At 38.6% G+C, this 27,150-nt stretch overlaps 1 protein-coding gene across 1 annotated transcript; it reads right to left on the bottom strand.

Annotated features, from left to right (window-relative positions):
* Positions 1-3,564: 3,564 nt before the first annotated feature.
* LOC101830756 (uncharacterized protein C2orf16-like) lies at positions 3,565-25,295 on the bottom strand. The gene is made up of 6 exons (XM_040744531.1): positions 25,216-25,295; positions 21,315-22,318; positions 19,556-19,637; positions 10,053-10,102; positions 5,953-6,073; positions 3,565-4,168 (listed from the first exon to the last, which is right to left on the bottom strand). The coding sequence occupies exons 2-6, from the start codon at positions 22,316-22,318 to the stop codon at positions 4,070-4,072; spliced, it is 1,356 nt and encodes a 451-aa protein (XP_040600465.1). The 5' UTR covers positions 25,216-25,295; the 3' UTR covers positions 3,565-4,069.
* Positions 25,296-27,150: the final 1,855 nt, after the last annotated feature.

Raw genomic sequence — 27,150 nt, 5'->3', positions numbered from 1 at the left:
ATTCTCTACTTGTGGCTTCTTCTAGATCCATTCCCTTCTCCCAACTTAATTTTTTGTTGTTGTTTTGTTTCTAATTAGCCCATTGCCGTGTGGTGGTGCAGGGTGTTAATCCTAGTACTCACAAGGCAGAGGCAGGTGGATCTCTGTGAGTTTGAGACCAACCTGGTCTAAAGAGTGTGCTGCAGGACAGATAAACTGTCTCGGGAAAAGCCCACCAATGGACTCCTGTTTGTGCTTATATTATACTCACAGATGTGGGACCTTCCACTGGAACACATTCAACCTACCAGGGTCCATACCTTTAAAGACACCTGACTCTTCTTTCCCCAGAAGACAACTGACAACAGCTCCTCATCTAAGGTTCAGAGCTCAGGAGCCCATCAAGCCCTCCATGACGTAATGCTGACTGGCTTTAGGTCACAGCTGCTGTGATTATGGGAGGGCAACAGTCCTGTCATGTCCAGAAGACATGGTTTCTGGCTGATATCCCGACTGCTCACTTTAAAAATCTTTCTGCCCCCTCTTCTGAGATGTCCCTTGAGTCCTGGAGGAGGATGTGCGTATTGGCTTTTATTGTCAACTTGATACAACTTGTAGCCACCTGGGAAGGTAGAACCTCAACTAATTACCCAGGTGAGACTGGTTTGTGGCCATGTATATGAAATACAGTTTTCACTGAGTGTTGATGTGGGAGGACTCAGTCCCCTGTGAGGAGCCCCATCTCTAGGTACATGGGTCTGGACTGTATCAGAAAGCTATATAATACTTGAGTCAACTAGAGAGTCAGTGCATTGCTACAATGATTTCTGCCCTATTTCCTGTTGGAATTCCAGCCCCAACTTCCTCCAATGAAGGACTGTAACCTGGAAGCATAAGCTAAACAATCCTTTTCCTTCCTGACTTGCTACTGTTTATCGCAACAGCAACTACACTAGAGGTACAAAGTGCATGTTCCATTTATGGCTTGATTGCTATGATCTTTATATGTTTATTTTGGTGGCTTTCTTATGGTCCAGTGAGTTGTGTTTTATCTTATTCATTCATTAAGTGTCTTATGAATATTCATATCTACAGGGCCAACTTATAAAAGTAGCTTTTGTTTCTTTTGCAGGTTTTGGTTTCACTTAGTGTCAAAGTTTCAATTAGTCACACAGAGAGAACATTTTTCAATTCGTAGAAATATAGTAGCAAGTCAAGCTTGCCAATTTGTAACACTATAAAAATCACCTAATTAAGATGGCTCAGTGGGTGAAAGCACTGTGTAAGCACAAGGACCAGAGTTAGCATTCCTAGAAACACACACACACACATACACACACACATCTGTGCATACACACATACACCCCCACAAACACAAACATGCTCATGTGCACACATATTCACATACATACACATGCCAATAAAAAGGGGTGGTAAATACTGGATTTGGAAAAAATGCTTAATAAGAAATAGGCCCTGAAGGAAATATACCTCAATAAAGAAATCTTAAGTATTTCTGTTGCAAACATTGTCTCAGTTAATATAGTTAGAGCTGGTGTGGACAAAACTTGCTGTCTCTCCTGTGCATGCTTGTTCATATTTTAGCTCCTAGGCTATGAGCAACGGGTTCTTTTAATCTTGATGCATGAAGTATCTGCAGAGACACAGCTTAACCTAAGGCTTTTACTGTGAAGTATGTCCTCTGGACTCCCGGGAATGTGTGACCATTGGCAGGGACCAGCTTTCCTCGTGGAATCAGTTTGGGTGAACTCTGCTAGACTTATAGTTCTAGAGACTAGATACAATTCTTGGCATGTATGGTTCAGATGCTGGCCCCTGTCTGTTTTGATTGGTGTAAAAATAAGAATTTTAACTTGCACATAGTTACAAGACTGGTATTTTGGACATGCTTTTGTTTGAACCTTCCACTTGAATTTAATAACGTTGTCACCTCACACACAAAAAAAAGAATCACCTAAGTGTAGTGCTGTCACTAGACTTTTCAGCGTTGTGCAGATGTATTTTAAGATTCTAACAGGAATAAAACTGTGCCTTGTCTAGTTTGAGGGTGGACATTACAATTGTAATAGGTGAGTAAGTGTAAATACTTTTGTATTTTATGTTTTTTCAAATTATGCAATGACCATGTATTGATTTTACACCAGAAGAAATATTCTTGTGCTGGAGATTTAGGTCACTTGGTGCTAAGCTAGCATGGTCATAACCCAAGCACTTGGCAGATGGCAGCATGGGGATCGAAAGTTCAAACTTTTCTTTGGCTACATAGCAAGCAGGAGAATAGCCTGGGATACTGGAGACTCTGTCTCAAAACAACAACAACAACAAAAAAACCAACAAAAAACATTTAAAAATCTTTCACAATAAAAACCGTTTAAAATAATTTTTGAAAAGAGAACAAACATTCTCTTTCAAAAGTAATATCATAAGAAAGGTATTAGAGTGGGTCATGGTGGTGCACATCTAGAATCCTTGTACCTAGGAGGCAGAGGCAGAAGAATTGACACAAATTTGAGGCCAACCTGACTTCTGCACGTTATTCTTTTCTGTAATGAGAATTAGGTCTTTGTAATAAACTCATAGCCAATGGTTTACACCTTAAATCAAACAAAAGATCACTGTTTTTAGCACCGTATTATCAATAATTTAGTCATTATTGTTAATCTAAGAAACAATGCCAAATTATAGAGTTCATTTTTCTTCTGTCTCCACACTGCATCTAATTGTCCATATAGAAGTAACTACTAAATGTGAGAACAAGTGTGTTTTTTAAATATTTACTTTCCATATCACTGTGGTAAAATCACCGTAGAAAAAACATATATTTTAACTGGCCCTTTGAGGTTACAGACTGTTATGGTGAGGAAATCACAGCAACAGGAACTTGAGGCATCTATGAATGCTCGTGTTCAGCCCATTTTCTACTTTTCCCACAGTAAAATCACAGGCCAGGGAATGGTGCCACCCACAGTGGGTGGGTCTTCCTACCTCAGTTAACCTAACCATGATATTCCCCCACATGCATACCCAGAGGTTCTTGACCAATTGATTCAGGACCTCATCAAGTTGTAAACTGAGAGTAACCATCATAACAGCCTTATACAGAAATACCACATAATTACAGCATCACTTTGTGGAATATAGAACTACAAGGTTAGCTGGACACAGGGCCCGAGAGGTCCATGCCATACTTTGCTGACTCACCATGTCAGGATCATTATTGCTTTGGACTCCAAGTATCAATGGTCAGGAAAAATCCACATATATATTTAAATATTATTTGAGCTGGGGAGACAGCAGATGTGATAGAGCATGTCCTACAATGCTTAAGGTCCCAGGTTCTTTTTTAATTACATTTTTTGTTTTGTGTATGTGTGTATATGCATACATATGGAAGAGGTTAGATGACAACTTGTAGAAGTCAGTTCTCTCTTTCTAGTATGTGAGACAAAGGGATGATCTCAGGTGGATCAGGCTTGGTGGCAAGTGCCTTTACCTGCTGAGCTGTCTCATACTCCCAAGGTCCTAGCACTGAAAGAAGATAAGTAAATAAATAACAATGCTCACACTCTTTATTATTTTTCATGTGTTTACAAAGTCAACAACAGAAGATGTTACACTTCATTTTATGCTACAGTACAAATTTCTATAAAATGTAACAGTATAAAAGTTTACTATTACAGTAATACCGTAGTTAAAGTTACTTACAGGGATTGGTTTTGTGGAGAAAACTTTATTATCAGTTGTATAGGTTGCAGAGCTTAAGGACTACAGTAAATTATACTTTTCTCTCACATTGAAAAAAACCCATATATTTCTAAAGACAGCTAGTTTCCTAAAATAACCCACTTAAACGAGCTTTCTTTTTGCTCATCTCCTTATTCTCTTATACAAACGGTGCTAAACAATTTTTCTTCCAAGTGTTTAGTATCAACAAAATCGTGACATCACACCCTACCTAAGAAAGTATTTCAATAATAACAGTCTAGAGTCTAACATTCTAAGAATATACTTATGCTCCTAAGTATGGTTCAGTGCAATTAGCAGCAACCCCTTGACAGGAAAGAACAGTTCAGTCTCCCTGTCTTCCTTGTCTATTGTTCATACTGTTCAATCTGGCACGTCTCAAAGACCTCAGTATGGTGAATCTAGTGTGGAGCGACAGGTTAGTCTGTGAAAGAGACAAAAAGCTTTAAGTTTGGGAACTTAGCAGTTTAATAAAACACTCTTGCCCTTGGTTATTAAAAATAGACTAGGGAGCCAGTCATGGTGGCACACACCTATATTTCCAGCCTTTGGGAGGTCAGGCCAGGAAGGTCAGGAATTCAAAGTCAACCTCTGCTACAATACTGAGTTAGGAGTCAGCCTGGGCTATGTGTGACCCTTTGTTAAAAAAAAGGAGGAGGGGGGGAGGAAAGGAGGTCTCTAGTTAGACCATCTATGCTAAAGCTTTAAAGGAAGAGTATGGAAAGGCATATTACCACAAAGACCAAGTAGCAATATGCTTTCCCAGTTGAATAAAGGGCAGACTTAATTCTACATGCTGGGATTCAAGAGTCTGCCTCATAATCCAGGGTTTGACAATCTATTAGAGGAGAGCAGTCCTAGGTACAAGCAACTTCCTGTGGGTCTTACTGGTCTACAGCTGACTGGAATACCTCAAAGACTGCCAAGTCAGACTTAATTCCACTTTCAGTTTATACACATGGCCACAAAGCCCAAGTTTCTTTCCTCATCTTTCAGACATATCATTTTCAACATCATCTCAAAGCCTAAGTAAGAAACAGGGTTAGTACTGTTCTGAGACAGAGATTGTTTGTTTTTTTGTTTTCCACCTAGGAAACACACACATGGACACACATAGACACATTTTTCTTTTCTTTGTTTTTCTAAGACAGAGTTTTGATATGTAGTTCAGCATGTCCTTGATCTCTCAATTCCTACAGTATCGTGGCTTATTTATGAGGTACATACTTCTATGCACAATATAATCAGAACACAGATGGAATGGTATACCTTGATTATTTCAGCTGATTACTAAGTGAGGAATGGCAGACAATTCTTTCAGTTTCAATCCCTTATAAAAGTCTTTAAACATGAATTAGATTGCTTATTTGCTTTAGTACATACTCTAGTAAATGATGGGGGGTGTCCTTCTGTATATGGTTCTCTTATTGGTTGATGAATAAAACACTGATTAGAGGCAGGAAAATAGGTGAGGCTAGGAGAAGAGGCAAGAGAAGTAGTGGAAAGACGTACCATGTAGAGACTGGGAAGAAAGTATGCATCAGGCATTCTTTGGTAAGATAAGGACATGCAGAAATACATAGATTAGTAGTTATGGGTTAATAATTAAGAGAGAGCCAGCCAGTAAGATGCCCTAGCCACTGGCCAACAGTTTTAAAATTAATATAGCATCTGTGTGTTTACTTGAAACAAATCGGCTGTGGGACCAGGCAGGACAGAACCTCCATCTTCAAGTAAACAAGGACGTTTCCTTTGTGAGCATAACATTGAGACTTACTGCAGCTACAGGAGTAAGTGGGCTGATTCATGCCATGACTGAGATTTGTTGGAACGTTTGGAAAGATGGTTCAGCAGTTAGAATCTGAGTTTATTTCCCAGCACCTGCATCAGGTGTCTCACTAATGCCTTTACATCTATCTTCAGATATCTGCATCTGCCACCCTACCCACACCACATGGGATGGGGCAGGCAGGCAGACAGACAAGATGTAAGTACATATATAATTAAATAATTAAGGTCAGCTTGTTTTCCCAACTTTCCTGTTTTTCACAAACACAGAAGACAGGAAAAAAGATTTCTTGTGTATTAATACATTCACATGTTTCTTATATGTAAAAGATAACCTTATATATTTCAAGTTGACCTAAAATAAACATGGCTTCCTCAACATCTAGTGAGCAAACAGTTGTGCAATTGCATTGTATGTACCCGATTATTCCATGCTCCGACACTGTAGCTCATTCTTACTCCTATTGGGTGACGTGTAAAAGTCTTAATTGTGGTGTATCTACCATTCAGGAATTCAGCATCAACTTCAGGTCTCCATAAACTGTCAATTAAAACATAATAATAATTAGATATAGTGGCCACTAATCAAATGATCAACTTTGAGGCCTTCAACTTAATTGTAAGTCTAATTTCTCGAAGCCTAAAAGAAGGTATGAGTTTTACCACTGAAGTACACTCTTAAACTTAGGTATTATTACTATTATTAATGTCCTTCACATCTTTAGATGAGTTTTCACCTGCTAGATAGGAATCCAGTTTTACTCCTCTTTAATTATAATGTATTTTGGAACAGAGGTAAATACAACTTCTGTAGGAAGAAAATACAATTGTAATTACCTTGGACTAGGATGGGGAGAATATAGGTCTGAATGAAGAGTGAGTGACTCATAAAGACTATGAAGTTGTGGGGGATGACTATGAAAATGTTCTAAAATCATACTACAGGGAAGACAACACATCTCTTAATATACCAAAAATCCACAGAGCTGTGTAGTTTAACTACATAGCATATAAAACTGCAGCTTAGTAAAATTATTAGAAGTTATGCCTATAATCCCAGCACTCAGTAGGCAGAGGCAGAACAATCAGGAGTTCATGATCATCCTTGGCAACATAGAGTTTGAGTCCAGTCTTGGCTATATGAGACTGTCTTATAAAACATAAACAAAACAGTGGCTTCTTATCTTCACCACTAAGACTACCTACTTTTCTGAGTCCCAACTAAGTGTAACATTCCCTTGTAACATTCTCTTTCACCATTTCTATTACTACTTGAATAATGGCTAAAATTCTAAGCCTATTTGGCCAGTCTGAAGCCTATTCTTCTCCATGAAGCTAATGAATATGCTTGCTTTCTTGGTACTTATGTTGAAAAACACGACTTTCTCTCTTCTGTTTCTCCATCTCCCTCTCCTCCTGGCAGCTGCTGAAATTTACAACTTCTGTGCCCTGTCACTATGTCTTTTTATAACTCATAAAATGGTCCTGACACTTACACAAAAAGAAAAAAATGTTACAAAAATGTTAGCTGAAGGGCTAAGGGTACAGAACAGTGGCAGAACACTTGATTAGCCTGTGTGAAGCTCTGAATTCCATTCTCTTCTCTGTGAGAATCCCGAGTGAAAAAGTGAATGAAAAGTCAACGTGATATTGGAAACCTAGAATCCCCCAAACCAGGAGACTGAAGCAGAAGGATCTTGAGTTTAAGGGCAGTCTAGATATATAGGAGTTAATACAAAAGCCATCTTTGATTCCTGTAACATTTGTTGTGCCATGTTGCAAAGGTGTGTTCCATAAAGTACCTGATGGATGACTGCTAGTGGGTATGGTTTATCTTTTGTCTTACACTGGCTCTCTGTGTCAGTGAACAGTACAGCAAAAAGAAACATTTTTGGAGACAGCATCTCATGTAGCCTCAACTGTCTTCAATTTCATTATATAGTTGAAAATGACCTTGAACTTTGGAAACTCTTGCTTCCATTTTCTGAGTGTTAGGATTACAGGCATTGGTCAATAAGCCTGGTGTTACTTCCTTCTGGGGAATGAATCAAGAGATTCATACATGTTAGATAAGCAGTCTAACAAATGGACTGTATCTTCAATCCAAGGAGGGATTTCTTAATGGGTAGCTAAAATAGTATTAAGGAATAGGTTCATCATATATAGTCACACTTTACTATAATAAAACAAATGTCCAAAGCTGTATAGTTGTCTTGATATTACTTGAGTTATTAACTATATAAACAAGGTACTTTCTGTAACAACTATAACAATATAAATATTGTTCCTATTAGGCTTTATAAGTAGACCAAACACTGTTTTTGTCTGGTGGGGGGAATGAGAGTTCAATGAATAATTAGATTTACAATTGTTTCCTTTCTCCTTCTTTTCTTCATACATCTCTTCCTCCTTTGTTGCCTTCCTACCTTCCGTTTGCAGTGCTAAGCATAAAACTCAGGGCTATGTAATTCCAGACAGGTGCTCTACTGATTCATTCAATGTTAATGTCCTCATAAAATTGCTGTTGTGTTTTCTCTGGTCTTTTCTTTTTTCTTAAGTTTTTCCTCTAACACAAAGTACCTGGGTTAGCCTAATGAAAACAGAGGACAAGGTCAAAAGTGAAAGTCAGGGTGATTGACAGTGAGGAGGTGGTGATTTGGGTGGAGATGTGTGTTGAAGTTGGAACTGGCATTTACAAGTGGGGGAGTGGGGCAGTTCAGGTTTTGTTTTTGAAGAATGGACTCTGGCTGACAAGCGGTAAGAAACATCACTTACTTGTTCAATAATAAATCTCTTTCCACTCTTGTTCCAATTGTGGTTATCCTTTTCCTAAGATTGAATCTACTGCCCACAGCCATTGTATTTGTTTAAGCAACAAAAGAAAGTGAATATTCTAGCATTGCAAGAACTAAATCTTCTTTGTATTTGTAGTTGTGGAAAGGCAATACACAACAATAAAATCCCATAGGTTTGTCATCATCCGTGTCCTCCATGCCCCATCTGTCCCAGAAAGAGTTTCTCTGTGTTGCTCTGCCTGTTCTGGAACTCACTCTGTAAACCAGGCTGTCCTTTAACTCAGAGAGAGATCCACTTGCCTCTGCCTCCCTAGTGTTGGAGTTTGTCACCACTGCCCAGTCCCACAGATTTTGCAGAAACACAAACTGTATTTGAATGTACCTTCACACTTTTGCTAGTTGTATGATTTGGGAAAGTTAAAAAACAAAAACAAAAAGCTACCTTCCTTGGCTGGATTGGACCTCCATGACACAGTGGTAAATCTTATTATTTCCTGGGTGCACACGATCCTAGGTCTGATCAACAATAATGCCAGAAAAAAACAACTACCATTTCTTCAGTTTCAATCTATTATTCTATAATATGGAAATGCTAATACTTTACCACAGAGGAATTTTAGGACTAACCTAAATTATGAATATAAAAGTGCTTACTTACAACTTTCAGTTATTTCATATGTTTTTTTGTTACACCCATTTCAAAGATAGTATAGCAGCATTTTTCTCCTTCCTACTTGCATAAATTCCACTAGCATTATCGAATGAGTTTTTGACAGCCACCCACAAATACCACAAAAACAGGCCAACTCCTAAATTCCACTATAAGAGGCCACAATATACCATCCATAATTACCCTCTTTTCTGTAATCATTATATTCAACTAATAATTTTGAGAAATACAAGACACATGGGCAGCTGTGGAAACCAAATGAAAAAGTAAAAGTTACCCATTTATGAGAGAAATGCATGTCTTCAAAGGTAATTGCCACTTATAAGAGTTTTCCATTTTTGCCCCATGAAGAGAAGGGTAAGCAATGAATGCAGCTCTTGCTTTCTCTTTTTGTCCTGACCATCAACCTGAGCAGGCATTTACCCACATCTTTGTCTCAGGAGGATGATCTTTAAGTACAAAATTTAATTGGCCATGTTCAAGTCTGTTGTTGTGGTAGGGACCATCACTACCTCCCATCCATACAGCAGAGAGTCATGTTAAGAAACTTCTGTTTTGCTTATGTTTGCATTTTGACTTGATTTTGCTACAGGGGTCTATATCAACTAAGATCTAATAAAGCATAACGGAACACAGAATTCTTGCCTCTCTGAACCATCACAGGCTAAGCCTTGCTACTATTGCTGCTAAAATGGGTGTTGAATTTCATCTATCAGACCCTGTTATTATACATAAGAGTTTCCCATCCTAAAATATAAATAAAGAAAAATAATCAACTTATTTTCCAGTGACAATTCCTTCAGCATCATAATTTTGCAAAATTGTGATACTGAAGATACAGCATCATAATATGATATATACAAAATTCTCAAATAAAAATAAAATGAAGCCAGGAAGTTATAATTAAGACTTTTCCAGATTCTGACTAGGATTATTTGTGCAATTTGTTAAGGAGTTTTCAAAGTCAGATTGTAAGGCTCTGGGATGGATGCAATATTCAATGTCATTTCTCAGATTTTCCTTTCAATAACTGTACAAAGCCCATCTAAAGTTACCTGTCAGAACTTCTGTCACTATGATCAGAACTATAGCCTTCTTCTGTCACCTAAAAGAAAAAAGTTGAAACCAATTATTGAAATGACATCCCTACTCAGCACAAAGTGTTTTGTTTTTTAATCTAAATTCCAACTCTTAATATTTAAGTGAGAATATTCCTTTTGCTTGGTTCTTAATATTGTTAGCTCTGGCCTTTGCCATCTTATAAAGCTTCCCCACCTTGGTTAACCATCACAATTCCCAAACTAAAATGAATGAATTCCTAGAACTAAATTAACTTGCATTTCTAGATTCTTGCTTACCCTATGCTTTCCACCACCTCCCCTGCACACACCAAGAAATACTAACACTGACTGTTAACTGTTAGCAATGGCTAATATCAGGCCACAAGGGAAAGATTTTCCAGCCTGTAAATACTCATGTCTAAGAGGACCACAGGTTCTCTAGTTTGTTGAACTAGAGTCATGCAGTCCCTTTTCTGTCTTTCACTCTTGCTGACCTTACAAGTGTACCACTAAATTTCTGATACTGCACACAGATGCAAAAATGTCAAAGCCCACACAGAAAAGACGTCAGCCCTTCTAGTCCCCAAACCCTGGCTACCAAAGCTTTAGCTTCAGCTTCAGTGTCAGCGTCCTGAGCTTCAGCTTCAGGAAGGAAGGAGACCAGTGGAGACAGAAAGATCCCACCTGCACCCACTGGAAGAAGAAATGGGAAGAAGACAGAATAAGAGCACAATCAGCAATAGAAAGACCAACATGACTCCACCAGAATCTAGAGAACCAACGACAGCAAGACCTGAAATGAGCTACATAGACAAAGCAGAGGAGACAGACCTTAAAAATTATTTTGTGAAGATGATAGAGAACCTCAAAGAGGAAACGAGGAAACCCCTTAAAGAAATAGAAGAAAAAACAAACAAAAAATCCATGAAACGGGGGAAAATTCAAGAAATAAACAAATCTCTAAAAGAATCTAAAGATTACCAAGAAATGAAAACAACCAAACAAATGAAGGAAACAACTCAAACAGTTGAAGGATTGAAAGCTGAAATAGCAACAATAAACAAAAAACACAGAATGAGGGGATGCTGGAAAGAGAAAAGCTGGGTAAATGATCAGGAACTACAGATGCAAGTACCACCAATAGAATACAAGTGATAGAAGAGAGAATCTCAAGTGTTGAAGACACATTAGAGGATATACAGTCATCTACCAAAGAAAATCTCAAAACAAACAAGTCCCTAACACAAAATATCCAGGAAATATGGGACAACGTGAAGAAGCCAAACCTGAAAATAATAGGTATAGAAGAAGGCAAAGAAATACAGCTCAAAGGTATAGAAAACATATTCAACAAAATCACAGAAGAAAACTTCACTAACCTAAAGAAGGATATGCCTATGAAAACACAAGAATCTTACAGAACACCAAATAGGCTGGACCAGAAAAACAAGTCACCTCGCCATATAATAATCAAAACATCAAAACTACAGAATAAAGAGAAAATATTAAGAGCAGCTAAATAAAAATACCAAGTAACATATAAAGGCACACCTAACCAAATTATACCTGACTTCTCCATGGAAACGATGAAAGCCAGAAATCCTGGACAGATGTCCTACAAACACTAAAGGAACAAGGATGCCAGCCCAGACTACTATATCCAGAAAAGCTTTCAATTACCATAGATGGAAAAAACAAAATATTCCATGACAAAGCCTGATTTAAACAATATGTATCCATGAATCCAGCTCTACAGAAAGTGCTAGAAGGAAAACCTAGACCCAATGAAGATAACTACACTAACAAAGACACAGGCAATAGATAATCCCACTGTACCAAACACCAAAAGAAAAAGGGAGGAGAACCTACACAAAATAACCCCACTACCAATAAATCAAGCACAAACAAGAATCATCAATCAATGGTCATTAATATTCCTCAATGTCATCGGTCTCTACTTGCCTATAAAAAGACACAGACTAGCAGAATGGATACGAAAAAGAACCCATCTTTCTGCTACATACAAGAAACACATCTCAAAGTCAAAGACAGACATTACCTCAGAATAAAGTGTTGGGAAAAGATTTTCCAATCAAACGGACCCAAGAAACAAGCAGGTATAGCAATCCTAATATCTAAAAAACTAGACTTCAAATTAAAATCATTCAAAAGAGATGAAGAAGGACATTTCATATTCATCAAAGTCAAAGTCCATCAAGATGAAATCTCAATTTTGAACATCTATGCCCCAATACAAAGGCATCCACATTCGTGAAAAAAACATATTACTAAAGTTCAAATCGCACATAAAATCTCACACACTAGCATTAGGAGACTTCAACACTCCGCTCTCACTGCTAGACAGGACCTCCAGATAGAAACTTAACAAAGAAATAAAAGAACTAATAGAAGTTATGACACAACAGGGTTTAACAGACATCTATAGAACATTCCACCCAAACACAAAGGGATATACCTTCTTCTTGGTGCCACATGGAACCTCTCTAAAATTGACCACATAATAGGAAACATAGCAAACCTCCACAGGTCCAAAAAAATTGGAATAACACCCTGTATCTTAGCAGACCATCATGGATTAAAATTAGAATTCAACAATAACACAAATCTCAGAAATCCTACAAACTCATGGAAATTGAACAATGCACAATTGCACCATCCCTGGGTAAAGGAAGAAATAAAAAAAGAAATTAAAGACTTCCTGGAATTCAATGAGAATGAAGACACAACATACCCAAACTTATGGGACACTCTGAAAGCAATGCTGAGAGGAAAGTTCACAGCACTAAGTGCCCACATGAAGAAACTGGGATCAGTCACACTAGAAAATAGCACAGCTGAATGCTCTAGAACAAAAAGAAACAAACTCGCCCAGGTGGAGCAGACGCCAGGAAATAATCAAATTGAGGGCTGAAATTAATCAAGTAGAAACAAGGAAAACATTGTGAAGAATCAATGAAACAAAGAATTTGTTCTTTGAGAAAATCAACAAAATTGACAAACCTCTGTCCAAACTAACCAAAAGACAGAGAGAGAGAGAATGCTAATTAGCAAATCAGAAATGAAAAGGGGGACATAACGACGGACACTGAAGAAATCCAAAGAATCATCAGGGCATACTTTGAAAATCTGTACTCCACAAAATTCAAAAATTTAAAGGAAATGGACAGTTTCCTGGATAGATATCACTTGCCAAAACTAATCAAGAACAGATAAACAATATAAACAGACCTATAACCCTTAATGAAATAGAATCAGTCATCAAAAGTCTCCCAACCAAAAAAAATTCCAGGCCCAGATGGCTTCAGTGCAGAATTCTACCAGAAATTCGAAGAAGAGCTAATTCCAATACTCCTTAAAGAATTCCAAACAATAGAAGTGGGAGGCTCACTGACAAACTCTTTTGACGAGGCTACAATTACCTTGGTACACAAGCCACACAAAGACACAACTAAGAAAGAGAACTATAGACCAGTTTCCTTCATGAACATTGATGCAAAAATACTCAAAAAATTACTAGCAGATTGGATTCAAGAACACATCAGAAAAATCATCCACCATGATCAAGTAGGCTTCATCCCAGGAATGCAGGGATGTTTCAACATTAGAAAATCTATCAATGCAATCCACCATATAAACAAACTGTTAAAGAAAAACCACATGATCATCTCACTAGATGCTGAAAAAGCCTTTGACAAAATCCAGCACCACTTCATGATAAAGGTCCTAGAGAGATCAGGAATAACAGGAACATACTTGAACATAATAAAAGCAATATATAGTAAACCAATAGCTAACATCAAACTAAATGGAGAGAAACTCAAAGCAATTCCTCTAAAATCAGGAACAAGGCAAGGCTGTCCACTCTCCATATCTCTTCACTATTCTACTTTATGTTCTAGCTAGAGCAATAAGACAACAAAAGGAGATCAAGGGGATACAAATAGAAAAGAAGAAGTCAAGCTTTCACTATTTGCAGATGGTATGATAGTTTACATATGTAACCAGAAAAACTCCACAAGAGAACTCCTAGAGCTATTAAACACCTTCAGCAAAGTGACAGGATACAAGGTTAACTCAAAAAAATCAGTGGCCTTATTATATACAGATGATGAAGTGGCTGAGAAAGAAATCAAAGAAACATCACCCTTTACAATAGCCATAAACAGCATCAAATACATGGGGATAATATTAACCAAAGAAGTGAAAGACCTGTATATCAAGAACTTTGAGTCCCTAAAGAAAGAAATCCAAGAAGATACCAGAAACTGGAAAGATTTCCCATGCTCTTGGATTGGTAGGATCAACATAATAAAAATGGCAATCCTGCCAAAAGCAGTCTACAGATTCAATGAAATCCCTATCAAAATTCCGGCACAATTCTTCACAGACCTGGAAAGAACAATAATCAACTTTATATGGAAAAACAAAAGACCCAGGATAGCCAAAACAACCCTATACAATAAAGGAACTTCAGGAGGCATCACCATACCTGACTTCAAGCTCTATTATAGAGGTATAGTCCTGAAAACACCTTGGTATTGGCACAAAAATAGACAGGTATACCAATGGAACTGAATTGAAAACCCTGATTTTAACCTACACATATATGAACACTTGATTTTTGACAAAGAAGCTAAAACTATATAATGGAAAAAAGAAAGCATCTTCAACAAATGGTGCTGGCATAAGTAGGTATTGGTATGCAGAAGACTGCAGATAGATCCATGTTTATTGCTTTGTACAAAACTTAAGGCCCAATGGATCAAAGATCTCAACATAAATCCAACCACACTGTAAATCTTAGAAGAGAAAGTGAGAAATACTCTTCAACGAGTTGGTATAGGAGACCACTTCCTGAACAACCCAGCAATTCCACTCTTAGGCATATATCCAAAAAGATGCACCTTCATACAACAAGGGTATCTGCTCCACTATGTTCATAGCAGCATTAATTGTAATAGCCAGAACCTGGAAGCAACCTGGATGCCTCTCAACTGAAGAGTGAATAGAGAAAATGTGCTACATTTACACAATGGAGTGTTACTCAGAAGAAAAAAAAGCAATGGAATCTTGAAATTCGCAGATATGGTACCCCACGGTACCCCAGAGAAGAGGAATGAGGCAAGATCTTCTGAACAGATTGGGAACATGACCAGGGGTGGGGGGGAGTGGGAGCTGGGAAGAAGAGAGGGGGAGAGGGGAAGAGAGAGTAGGACATGGGAGAACAGGAGGGTTGAGTGGGGGATATAATAGGGGGGAAGAGGGAATCATAGGTTAGAAGACAGATCTGGCAACAGTGAGACCTCTAGTGATCTAAAGGGATGACACCAATCGGCAAGCTAGGCAATAGTGGAGAGACCACCTCGAATGACCATTCCTGAAAATGAACTTGATGTCTATAACCATCCTGGAGCCTTCATCCAGTGACTGAAGGAAACAGAGGCAAACACCCACAGTTAAACACTGAACTGAACCCAATGAACCCAGTGACAGAGAGAGGAGCAATGAGCAAATTGGCAAAGAGTGGGCTGGCAAAATCAGCCGAGACAGCTGATCTGAACAGGGGAGAGCTCTTGGACCCCAGACTGACTGCTGGGAGGCCAGTATGGGACTGATCCAGACCCCCTGAATGTGAGAGTCAGTGAAGAGCCCTGGGCAACCCATGGGGCTTTGGGCAGTGGATCAGTGTTTATCCCTGGCATACAAACAGACATCGTGTGTCCATAACACAAAGAGGGATGCTCTAAAAGGCTGGACTCTTAGGGGGAGTGCCTGGACCCTGCCCTGAGTGAAATGACAGACTCTATATATCCCCTATGTGGAAGGAAATGGAGATAGGATGGGAGGATGGGGCGGGGAGATGGTCCGGGGTGTGGGAGGAGGGGAAGAAGATGGGACTGGGATTGACATGTAAAACAAACTATTTAAAATTAAAACAAAAAAGGGAATAATATTGGAAAAAACAAAAAAGAAAAAACACCCCACACACTTATAATGGGAGACTTCAACACCCCACTCTCACCACTGGATAGTTCCACCAGACAGAAAATTAACAAAGAAACAAAGGAATTAACATAGTTATCACCCAATTGGGTTTAACAGACATTTATAGAACATTCCGCCAAAACATAAAAGAATATACTTTCTTCTCAGCACCACACGGAACCTTCTCTAAAATCGACCACATTCTTGGCAGTAAAGCAAACCTCAACAGATACAAAAAAAATTGGAATAACCCCCTGTCCCCTTTCAGACCACCACGGCTTAATACTAGAATTCACCGTCAACACAGACTGCAGAAACCTCACAAACTCATGGAAACTGAACAATGCTTAATTGCATCACCCCTGGGTAAAGGAAGAAATAAAGAGAGAAATAAAAGACTTCCTAGAATTCAGTGAAAACGAAGGCACAACATTCCCAAACCTTTGGGATACTTTGAAAGCAGTTCTAAGAGGACAATTCATAGCACTAAGTGCCCACATGAAGAAATTGCCACACTAGAAAATTAACAGAACACCTGAAAGCTCTAGAACAAAAAGAGGCAAACTCACCCAGGAGGAGTAGACACCAGGAAATAATTAAATTGACAGCTGAAATCAATAAAGTAGAAACAAAGAAAACAATACAAAGAATCAATGAAACAAAAAGTTGATTCTTTGAGAAAATCACAAGATAGACAAACCTCTATTAAACCTAACCAAAAGACAGAGAGAGAACATGCTAATTAACAAAGGCAGAAATGAAAATGGGGACATAACAACAGACACTGGGGAAATTTAAAGAATCATCAGGTCATACTTCAAAAATCTGTACTCCACTAAATTGGAAAATTTGAAGGAAATGGATGATTTTTCTGGATAGATTATCACTTACCAAAATTAAATCAAGAAGAGATAAACAATTTAAGCAGATCTACATCCGCAAAAGAAATAGAATCAGCCATAAAAAGTCTCCCAACCAAGAAAAGTCCAGGGCCAGTTGGTTTCAGTGTAGAATTCTACCAAAAATTCAAGGAAGAGGTAATACCAATACTCTACAAATTGTTCCACACAATAGAAGCAGAAGGATCACTGCCAAATTCTTTTTATGAAGCTACAATTACATTAGTAGCCAAACCACACAAAGACACAAACAAGATAGGGAATTACAGACCAATCTCCCTCATGAACATTGATGCAAAAATACTCAATAAAATACTAACAAATCAAATCCAAGAACACATAAGAAAAATCATCCACCATGATCAAGTAGGCTTCATCACAGGGATGCAGAGATGGTTCAACATATGAAAACCCATCAATGCAATCCACTACATAAACTATCTGACAAAGAATCTAAAACTATGCAATGGAAAAAAAGAAAGCATCTTCAACAAATGGTGCTGGCATAACTGGATGTTGGAATGTAAAAGACAAAAGGTAGATCCATATCTATCACCATGCACAAAACTTTAGTCCAAATGGATCAAAGACCTCAACATCAATTCAGCCACACTGAATCTCTTAGAGGAGAAAGTGGGAAGTACCCTTGAATGAATTGGTACAGGAGACAGCTTCCTGAACATAACACCAGTAGCACAGACACTGAGATCAACAATTAATAAATGGGACCTCCTGAAACTAAGAAGCTTCTGCAGGGTAAAGGACACAGTCAACAAGACAAAAAGGCAGTCCACAGAATGGGAAAAGATATTCACAAACCCCACATCTGACAGAGGACTGATCTCCAAAATTTACAAAGAACCCAAGAAGCAAGTCTCCAAAACACCAAAGGATCCAATTAAAACATGGGGTACATTTCCAGCCAACAATCCCACTGCCAGAGTGTCTGGGGTGCAGGGAGGACCCAAAAAGAGATATGCATGATAACCCAGAGAAGGGTTATGTGATGCAATCTTGTAATTAGATTGGGTAGGGGGAGAAGGGGAGGCAGAAGGAGATGGAAGAAAGAGAGGAATAGAAGAGGAGGAGAGAGGACAACATGGGAGAGCAGGAAGGTTGAGCCAGAGTAAGAAAAGAGGAGAAACTGATGGGAGATACTATAAAAAAGGGAGCCATTATTAGTTGGAGTAGAGATCTGGCACTAGTGAGATCTTCACAGATCTATAGAAATGACACCAACTGGCATTAAGGCTACCCTAAATGCCCTCCCATGATGGTGAGAATGATGACTGCCTTATGTCATCCTAGAACTCTCATCCAGTGACTGAAGGAGATGGAGGCAGACACCCACAGCTGTGATCCGAATTGAAATCCTGGAACCCACTTGCAAAGTGAAGTGATGACCAAGGGAATCTGAATCAGGCTGGGGAGGCCCATAGTGACAGCTGACCTAAACAAGGGGCATCACATGAATCCCAGACTGATGATTGGGGGGGCAGCAAGGGACTGATCCAGAGACCCTCCCACTGAGAGAAGAGGCCTTGGCACTCTGTGCGACCTTGGAGAGTGGAGCAGTATTTATTCCTGGCATACAGAGTTACTCTGGGAGCCCATGCCACGTGGAGGGATGCTATCTCAGCCTGAACACATGGAAAAGAACCTGGGTCATTACCGGGATGATGTGATGGACTCTGGAAATCCCTCATGGAGGCCCTTGCCCTCCCTGGTGAGTGGAAGGAGGATGGAGTGAGGGTGAGGTGTTGGAAGGATTGGGGGTTGGGAGAGGAGGGGAGGGAGAGGGAACTGAAAGTGACATGTGTAAAAAGTTAAATAAAGATATGGGAAAAAATTAAATGCTCTGAAACATCAACTCATGTCTCTTGTTCTTATAATTACTTTGTAAGTGATAGCAACTAAACAGAAGAGAGCATAAATAACCAATTCATACAAATATTAGTTGGCCCAGATTAGCCCACAACTAAATAGGCTGTTTATCAGAGGTCCTAGGTGGTGGTAGGGCTGGAGGTAGGGAAGGAGGACCTGACACTGGTCATGATGGCACCTACCTGTTAGCCTTGCACTTAGTGGGCAGAGGCAGGGTCAATAGGAATTAAGGCTGGAATTACAGGTGTGTGCTGCCATGCTTGAGTTTATGCAGTGTGAGTTTATTCAGGGTAGGTGAACAGACACAGTGACTAGTCCATGCCTGGCAAAGACACTCTTCTAACTGAGCTATGTTCATTTCAGACAGGATCTTGCAGTGAAGCACAGGACTGTCTTGAATTTATGCCCTTTGTGTCTGACCTTCCTGAATGCTAGGATCTTAGGTGTCTAACACCTTGCAGGAAACTTAAAAGAAATTTTACTAGAAGACTGGCAACAATTTTTGTAAGCATATATAATGATATATGGCTTCTTTATACATTGGTATTGTTAATTTGATTTTAAACTCATGAAAATAATCATTAATATAAAGAAACGCCAAATTTTCAAAGAAGCCAAAAAGATACAAAAGGAAATCATAGTGAAATGAAAATGATACATACAACTACACAGACATTTGAGGTAGAAAGTAGAAAGCATTGCACTTACCCCTCCATTCAGATTAATTATCTCATTTCTCTGCCGTTCCTGAGCCAGTAAGTATTCAGTCTGTTCTCTTATTGTAGAAGTTCTAGTATTCATTATAAAGGGTAAAAATTCAGAAAAATAATTTTTACTAAAACAGATGCCTGACAGATTATTTAACATTTGTGAATGATTTATTTAATTTTTTGTGTATGTATGTATGTATGTATGTATGTATGTATGTATGTATGCATGTATGTATGTATGTATATACACATGGAGATGCCAGAAGAGGGCAACAAGTATTCTCTACAATCACTTTCTACCTATTGTTTTGAGGCAGGTTTTTCCCTGATACTGGGGCTTGCATTTTCTTGGCTAGTCTGGAAGTCAGCAAGCCCCAGTGAATAGTCTTGTCTCTCCCCATTTCAGCAACTGGACTACAAAACATGTAGGACACATGGTTTGTTATGTGGGTTCTGGGACCTGAACTCTTGTCTTTATGTTAGTACATCAAGTACTCTAAATTCTTAGCTATCTCTCTAGCCCCCTATCTAAGATTTTTAAGGAGACATTTCAAATTAATTCTCTTTATGATATTGAAATATAGAAAAAACCAGTTATTAGCTACATGCTGCATCTAGGCAACTTGTAAGTAAATGGATGTGACTAGGAAATATGCCAAGTGGGTAACCCAGACCCAGAAAGACAAACGCTGCATGTTCGCTATTTTTGTGGACACTCTGAATCCTTAGATGAGAATATATAACCTGGAGTAACCTCAGAAGCCAGGAAAAAACAAAGGGACCACAGTGGGAGGAAGAGGTACTCTAGAAGAATAGAGTAGGACACTGGTGCTGTGAAAGGGAAAATGAGAAAACAGGTTGGGGATTTAACTGGAAAGAAGGGAAGAAATACAGAGGACGAAGGATGGAACAATAATTAACACTAAGAATGTTTAACCAAGTCACAGCAAAGCATAGTAATTTTGATCACATGAAGTATATATATTTAAAATATACATAAACATGTTTAAAATATGTATGTAATTCAAAAGAATTTATGCTATTTTAAGTGCCAGTGGTCCCCACAAAGATCATAGACAACCTAATAAAAACCCAGGGTTTTCAGTTTTGGTCATGGGAGTAAAAGAGACTCCCAAAACAGTGTAGGCAATGGCTGTTGCCCTTGTTTGCCTTGCATAATTTGAAGGTAGGACCTTAGTGCTAAAGAGGGCACATACTTTAGACAGTGGACTTGGAGGAAATGAGCTACTCAAAGGCACATTTACTCAGCTGAGGTTGTGGCTCAAGGGAAATAATTTGCTTAACATGTACAAGGCCTTGGGCATAACAACAACAAGCATATACATATATATTATTTGCTAAAGACTTTTAGAACTCCTTAAGAATGAGATTAAGGAAGGAAAAAATTCATTACCATTAGTTATGTTTTATCAATTTTGCATAATTTGTTGGTACATTACTTTGTCTACCAGTTTGAAAGATGCAAAAGAACTAACTAGCTACTAAGTGAACAACATTGTTTATTGGGTAGGCCTCAGAGGAAAGATGAGAAACTGGAAAGCAAACTTAGGTACTACACATACATGTCAGTTGATACCATGAGCCACATAACTGGAATAATCTGAATTGGAACTATTTCTGAATTAGGAAAATACATTATTTAGATATTAAGATAAAGAATAGAAAGCATGCTTAGACATTTACGTATGCTTCAAAACATTGTACTAACATTAATAAATCACTGATTTTGCTTTTACCTGTCAATTTCAGGGTCAGATTCTGGTGATGTTTGGTTTCTTCCAAATCTTCCTCTCTGACCACGGTACCTCTCTTCATTTCTGCGAGATCTCCATGTATTGTTGTTATGAGCTCTCCCTACACGGCCTTGATGAAGTCTCCTTAAGTGGTCATTATTAACTCTCTCAGCACGGTTGCGACGAATTAGCCCTGTAGGGCTAGAACGACCTCTTCCTCTTTGGCCACGATGAGCTCTCCCTCTGTGGCTAAGATGAGCTCTCTCTGAATGGTTGGGAAGAGCCAGACCTGTGTGATTAAGATGATCTCTCCCTCTCTGGCCACGGTGAGCTAGCCTTGCATGGCTACGATGAGCTCTTCTTATGTGGACAAGATGGGGTCTATATGCGTGGTCTTGATGTGGTCTATCTGAGTGGTCATGATGGGGTCTAACTAAGTGGTCATGATGGGGTCTATCTAAGTGGTCAACAATGGGTCTACCTGCATGGTCATGCTGGAGTCTACCTAAGTCGTCAACAATGGGTCTACCTGCATGGTCATGCTGGAGTCTACCTAAGTGGTCATGATGGGGTCTATCTGAGTGGTTATGATATGGTCTATTGGAGTGGTCATGATAAGATCTATCTGAGTAGTCATGATGGGGTCTATATGAGTGGTCATGATATGGTCTACCTGCATGGTCATGATGGGGTCTATCTGAGTGATCATCTTGAGGTCTATCCAAGTGGTCAAGATGGGGTCTGTCTGAGTGGTCATGATATGGCATATCTAAGTGGTCATGATGTGGTCTATCATGATGTAGTCTATTTGAGTGGACAGGAGCTCTCCTGAACGGGCTAGGAGATCTGGAGTGGTGGCCATAAGATCTGTTAATGGGGCGGCCACGAGACTGGGAGTGGTCATGAAATCTCCTGAAGGAAACTTGATTTCCTTGTATTTCTGGTTGTCTCTCTTCAGACTGGTTTCCATTCCACCCTGATCGATCTTCACTGCTGTCATGTCTCATCTACAGAGGAGCCCAATTACATAATACAAATGAGACAGATTGTCCATGGTTTCATTAAATCATAAGGGTAATTTTCAAAGTATGTCCATCCTGTGTTCGTTCGTTTGTTCCTTCCTTCCTTCCTTTCTTTCTTCCTCCCTCCCTCCCTCCCTCTCTCCCTCCCTCCCTCCCTCCCTTCCTTCCTTCCTTCCTTCCACCCTTTCATTCTTTTTTGAGGCAGGGTCTAACTATATAGAATAGGTTAGCCTAGATGATCAGATTTTCATGAATGCTTGAGTAGGCTTGTACTATCACACATTGCTTCAAGATCATTTCTATCTGTCTTTCTCCTAGAATTATACTATGACTACCTTTTATATACTAGTTACCAGATGTAATTTAAAGACATGTCTGATATACCACATCTCTTGCAAAAAGACATAATACACATGTAATAAAACAAATATGGAAAACTATCCGTCTTGTGAATTTTAATAATGAAACAAACTATGTGACTTTATAATTGAGATGAGAAGCTTTTTTTGGGAGGGGTAAGGAGTTTATGCTGGCCAGAAACTATGTATTCAAGTTCACCTTGAACTTCTGAAATTCCTACTTCCACCTCAAGTGCTATAATTAAAGACACATGCCACAACATCTGGTATTATATTGTACCGGGGACTGAACCCATCTCTTTATGCATGTTAAGTACTCTACCAACTTAACAACTTCCACTTGCCCAAGAGTGATAAGAGTATTTAATAATGTTTTCTAACAGAACTTCTTAATATCAAAGAAAAAATTCTATTTTTGATTATTTTCTTTCCCAGTGGTCATTAAAAAGCTACCTTTCAATAAAAAAAAACCTACTTAATTCTAAGGAGAAAAACAAAGAAAGTGGAAAGTATGGTATTTACAAATCAAAGAGTTTGTTTGATGCAGTTCAAATAAATATCTTTTCAGTTTTTAAACCAAAGGACTGTATAGTGAATCACCAAAAAGGAAATAATGAAAACTTTGACAAATGTCTGTGATGTCCAGATTAAATAAATACCATCATATTGACTGTGCTAAGAAAGTAAGCTTTAAACTAGTATATGCTGCTTAGCAAGGAAAACATCCTTATATTTGGCATTACCATGTACTGCTACATCACTGTTAAATGCTGTGATAAATTGGTAAATATGAGTAAGGTACTAGCACAAAGTATATTACACATACACAACTTAAAAAAAAGTGACCAGTGTTGGGAGAAAATGAGTAATCAGGAAAAACAAGATTGAGGCACATCTCATGAAGATCCTTTGAACAGAGTTTCCAATAGTTTCATAAATGCTTGTGCAAGTAGTATTTTCTGGGCTTGGGTTGTAGCTCAGTGGTACAGTGTATCAGGAGCATGAGCAGGGCTGTGATTTCTATCTGTTGTATCCTTAAGAAATTATTTATGTCAAATTAGGTACTAGAAGATTCCTAAATTTAAGAAAAGAAATAAATAATTGTAAGAAAAGAGCAAATACTTAAGAAATAAGTACTTGTAACATTTGGGTTTATGTGTCTACGGTATGTGTGGGTTATGTGCCATGGTGTGCATTTGAAAGTCAGAAACCAACTTTGTATGAGTCTACTTTTTCCTCCCACTTCTACAAGGGTCCCAGGGATCCAACTGGGTTGCCTAGGCTTGTGTGGCAAGCAACTTTACCATTTTCTTCTCCTAACAGTCTTCGTGTGCCTATAGCACAAAGAGGGATGCTCTCTCAGCCTGGACTCTTAGGGAAGTGCCTGGACCCTACCCAGAGTAAAATGACAGATTCTAGATATCCCCTATATGGAAGGATTTGGCAATAGGGTGGGAGGGTAGGGGGGGAAGGGGAGTGCAGGAGGAGGGGAGGGAGAGGGAACTGAGATTGACATGTAAAACAAGCTATTTAAAATTAAAATAAAAAATGATAAAAAAGTGAACCAAACTGCCAAATTTAAATTGAAGGAAAAATACTAAAATGAAATCCCTGTTCTCAACAGAATTTAAAATTATTTTCATTATTATGAAATATGATAACTAAGTATGGTATTTAGAGTGAGAGGGGCACCCATAGGCTCATACATTTAAATGCCTAATCCCCAGTTATTGGAACTGACTGTGAAGAGACCCCAGGAACACAGTCACTCTTATAAAGCAGAGCATTTCACTGGGAGCTGGCTCATAGTTCAGAGGTTTACCATTGTCATGGTGGGAAGCATGGAGGCACTTAGGCAGACAGTGCTGGTAGAAGAAAGACTAGAGTTCTACATCTGGAATTGGCAGGCAACAGGAAGAGAGTGTGACACTGGGTCTGGCTTGAGCATTTGTAACCTCAAAGCCATTGCATGCCACACTTCTTCCAACAAGGCCATACCTACTCCAGCAAGGCCACACCTCCTAATAGTGCCATTCTCCATGAGCTTAGTGGTAATATTCAAACCACCACAGGAAAAATTAGAAGGCATTGTCTTGTTGAAGATGTGTCACTTGGTGGGGACAGCTTTCAGGTTTCAAAAGCCTGGACCATTTCCAGTTAGTTCTTTCTCTCTGCCTCACACTTGTGAATCAGGTGTAAACTACTGTACCAATGTTACACATGTCTTTCTGCTATCGTACTCCCCACCATGATGATCATGGATGTTAACCCGCTAAAATTGTGAGCTACAATAAAAACTCTTATCTTTTATAAGCTGCCTTGATCATGGTGTCTTGGTACAGGACTAGGAAAGCAATTAAGACCCACAACATGAGTGTGGTCCCAGAGCTCTGGAAGACTGAGGCGAGACAACCATCACAAGTCCTTTGCCAGCTTAGGCTCAAAACAAACACCACACATTTAAAAATCAACAGTGTGACATTTCAGACTCTTGATTTCTGGTAACTCTTGGTATTGACTTACCAGAAGAAATGAAGGATGATTTTCTAGAAATCTTGGTCTGAAAAAGTTCTCGTTTCTTCCCCTATTGCCACTTCTGAATCCTGTATATTATTTTGACAAGAGTTATTTTCTGTATCTTCATCAGTGAATTCAGTTACTTTCAGAATCAGCTATTAGAAGCTAGGCCTTGTTTTGTAAAACAGACTCTTTCATCACTCTGACAGTGTTTGATTGTCTCACTGAATTCTACACAGCTTTTGCCATCCTATCTATACTTTGAAGGGGCAATCTCATTTTACACAGTATTCAAGATTCAGTTGTATATGGTACCAAAGTTGAGACATCTGGAATTCATTAAAAATAAAAATAATATGCCAGCACAAAAAAGAAAAATGTTTTTTATTGATCATATCAATATTTGCCTCAATTATCTACTTTGCTTTGCGTACAGAGATAGTTTAGTAAATACTTATAAAATACTTTGTGGGAATGTGGCTCAGTTGGCAGATTTCTTTCTTAGTATGCACAAAATCGCTGAGTTTGATCTCCAACACAACATAAAACTCGATCTCCAACACAACATAAAACTCAGTGTGCCAGCACATATCTCTAGTACTGTCACTTGACAGGTAGAGGCAGGAAGACCAGAAGTTTAAGGTTTTCCTTGGTTATACAGTGAATGGGAAGCTAGCCTGTAGTACATAAGACCTTATCTCAGAAAAATAAATTAATTTAAAATATATAAATACCTGAAAGGCTTATAAAGGTCAATTTTATGTTTTATTGGGAAATACATGAAAATACTTTTACCTGTCTTAGTTGTATTGCCCCTACAATAACTACTCTCTCTGTTTCTCATTAGAGATTGAGCCACAGTAAATTTGGGTAAGCTTGTAAAGTCTTGTAATATGCACTGTGTTAAGATGGTGCTGAATAGATCAGAGAGACCCTTAATTATTGAAAATATTTCAACAATGGCAATCTGTATAACATGGTTGTGTTCAAATGTGTTTACTTCTCCAAACAATGCTGTTAGGGCTATAGGAGATATCCTTCACATTCTACCTCATTCTCTTTACCCAGTAATATTCCTTTATAAAAATGTGGTTGTGACAGTGGTTAGGTTATTGATCATGCCCTTAACACTCCTGTATTGCCTCTGAAACATGCAGCAACCAGGCAAATCTAAAACAATTACCCCCATTGTTAATTTCTTGCCCTGTTCTCCATTAGAAAAGTAACTCATCATTTAAACTTTTCTTTCATTTGACCTAGAATAAATTCTTACCAACCCCTGTACAAGTTCATGTCTGAGAGAAATGAAGTATGCCAACACAATGCAACATTAGTTCACTTAAAAGTTTTGGAGTCTGCATGTTAGTTTTTACCATGTGTGCTTTTTAAATGTACTTTACCTATCCCCTGATAATGCCTACGGATAAACACTGGGCCTCGGAAGCTTGCTCTCTGTGTGTCATTCTGCTCACTGTATTATTCATCAGGGTTAAGGGGTTCTAGTTGTCTACGGAGTCTAATTTCATCTGCATCAGAAATTACCAGAGAAATGAAGAAGTTGGAAAAAGTCAAATGACAATATTTTATTCTTAGACACAAATGTGTATCATACTTCATCATATTTCAGAACACACGGAACAACTGTTAACTGTTAAATAAAATCCCTAACACCAAATTCATACAACAAGGGCATCTGCTCCACTATGTTCATAGCAGCATTATTTGTAATAGCCAGAACCTGGAAGCAACCTAGATGCCCCTCAACTGAACAGTGAATAGAGAAAATGTGGTACATTTACACAATGGAGTATTACTCAGCAGAAAAAAACAATGGAATCTTGAAATTTGCAGGTAAATGGATAGCACTGGAAGAAACCATCCCGAGTGAGGTAACCCAGTCACAAAAAGACAAACATGGTATGTACTCACTCATATATGGAT

Source organism: Mesocricetus auratus, unplaced genomic scaffold (assembly GCF_017639785.1).
Source record: "Mesocricetus auratus isolate SY011 unplaced genomic scaffold, BCM_Maur_2.0 Super-Scaffold_100003, whole genome shotgun sequence".
NCBI lineage: Eukaryota > Metazoa > Chordata > Mammalia > Rodentia > Cricetidae > Mesocricetus > Mesocricetus auratus.
Note: the sequence above shows the minus strand (reverse complement) of the source record. Positions and strands in the feature narration are given on the sequence as shown.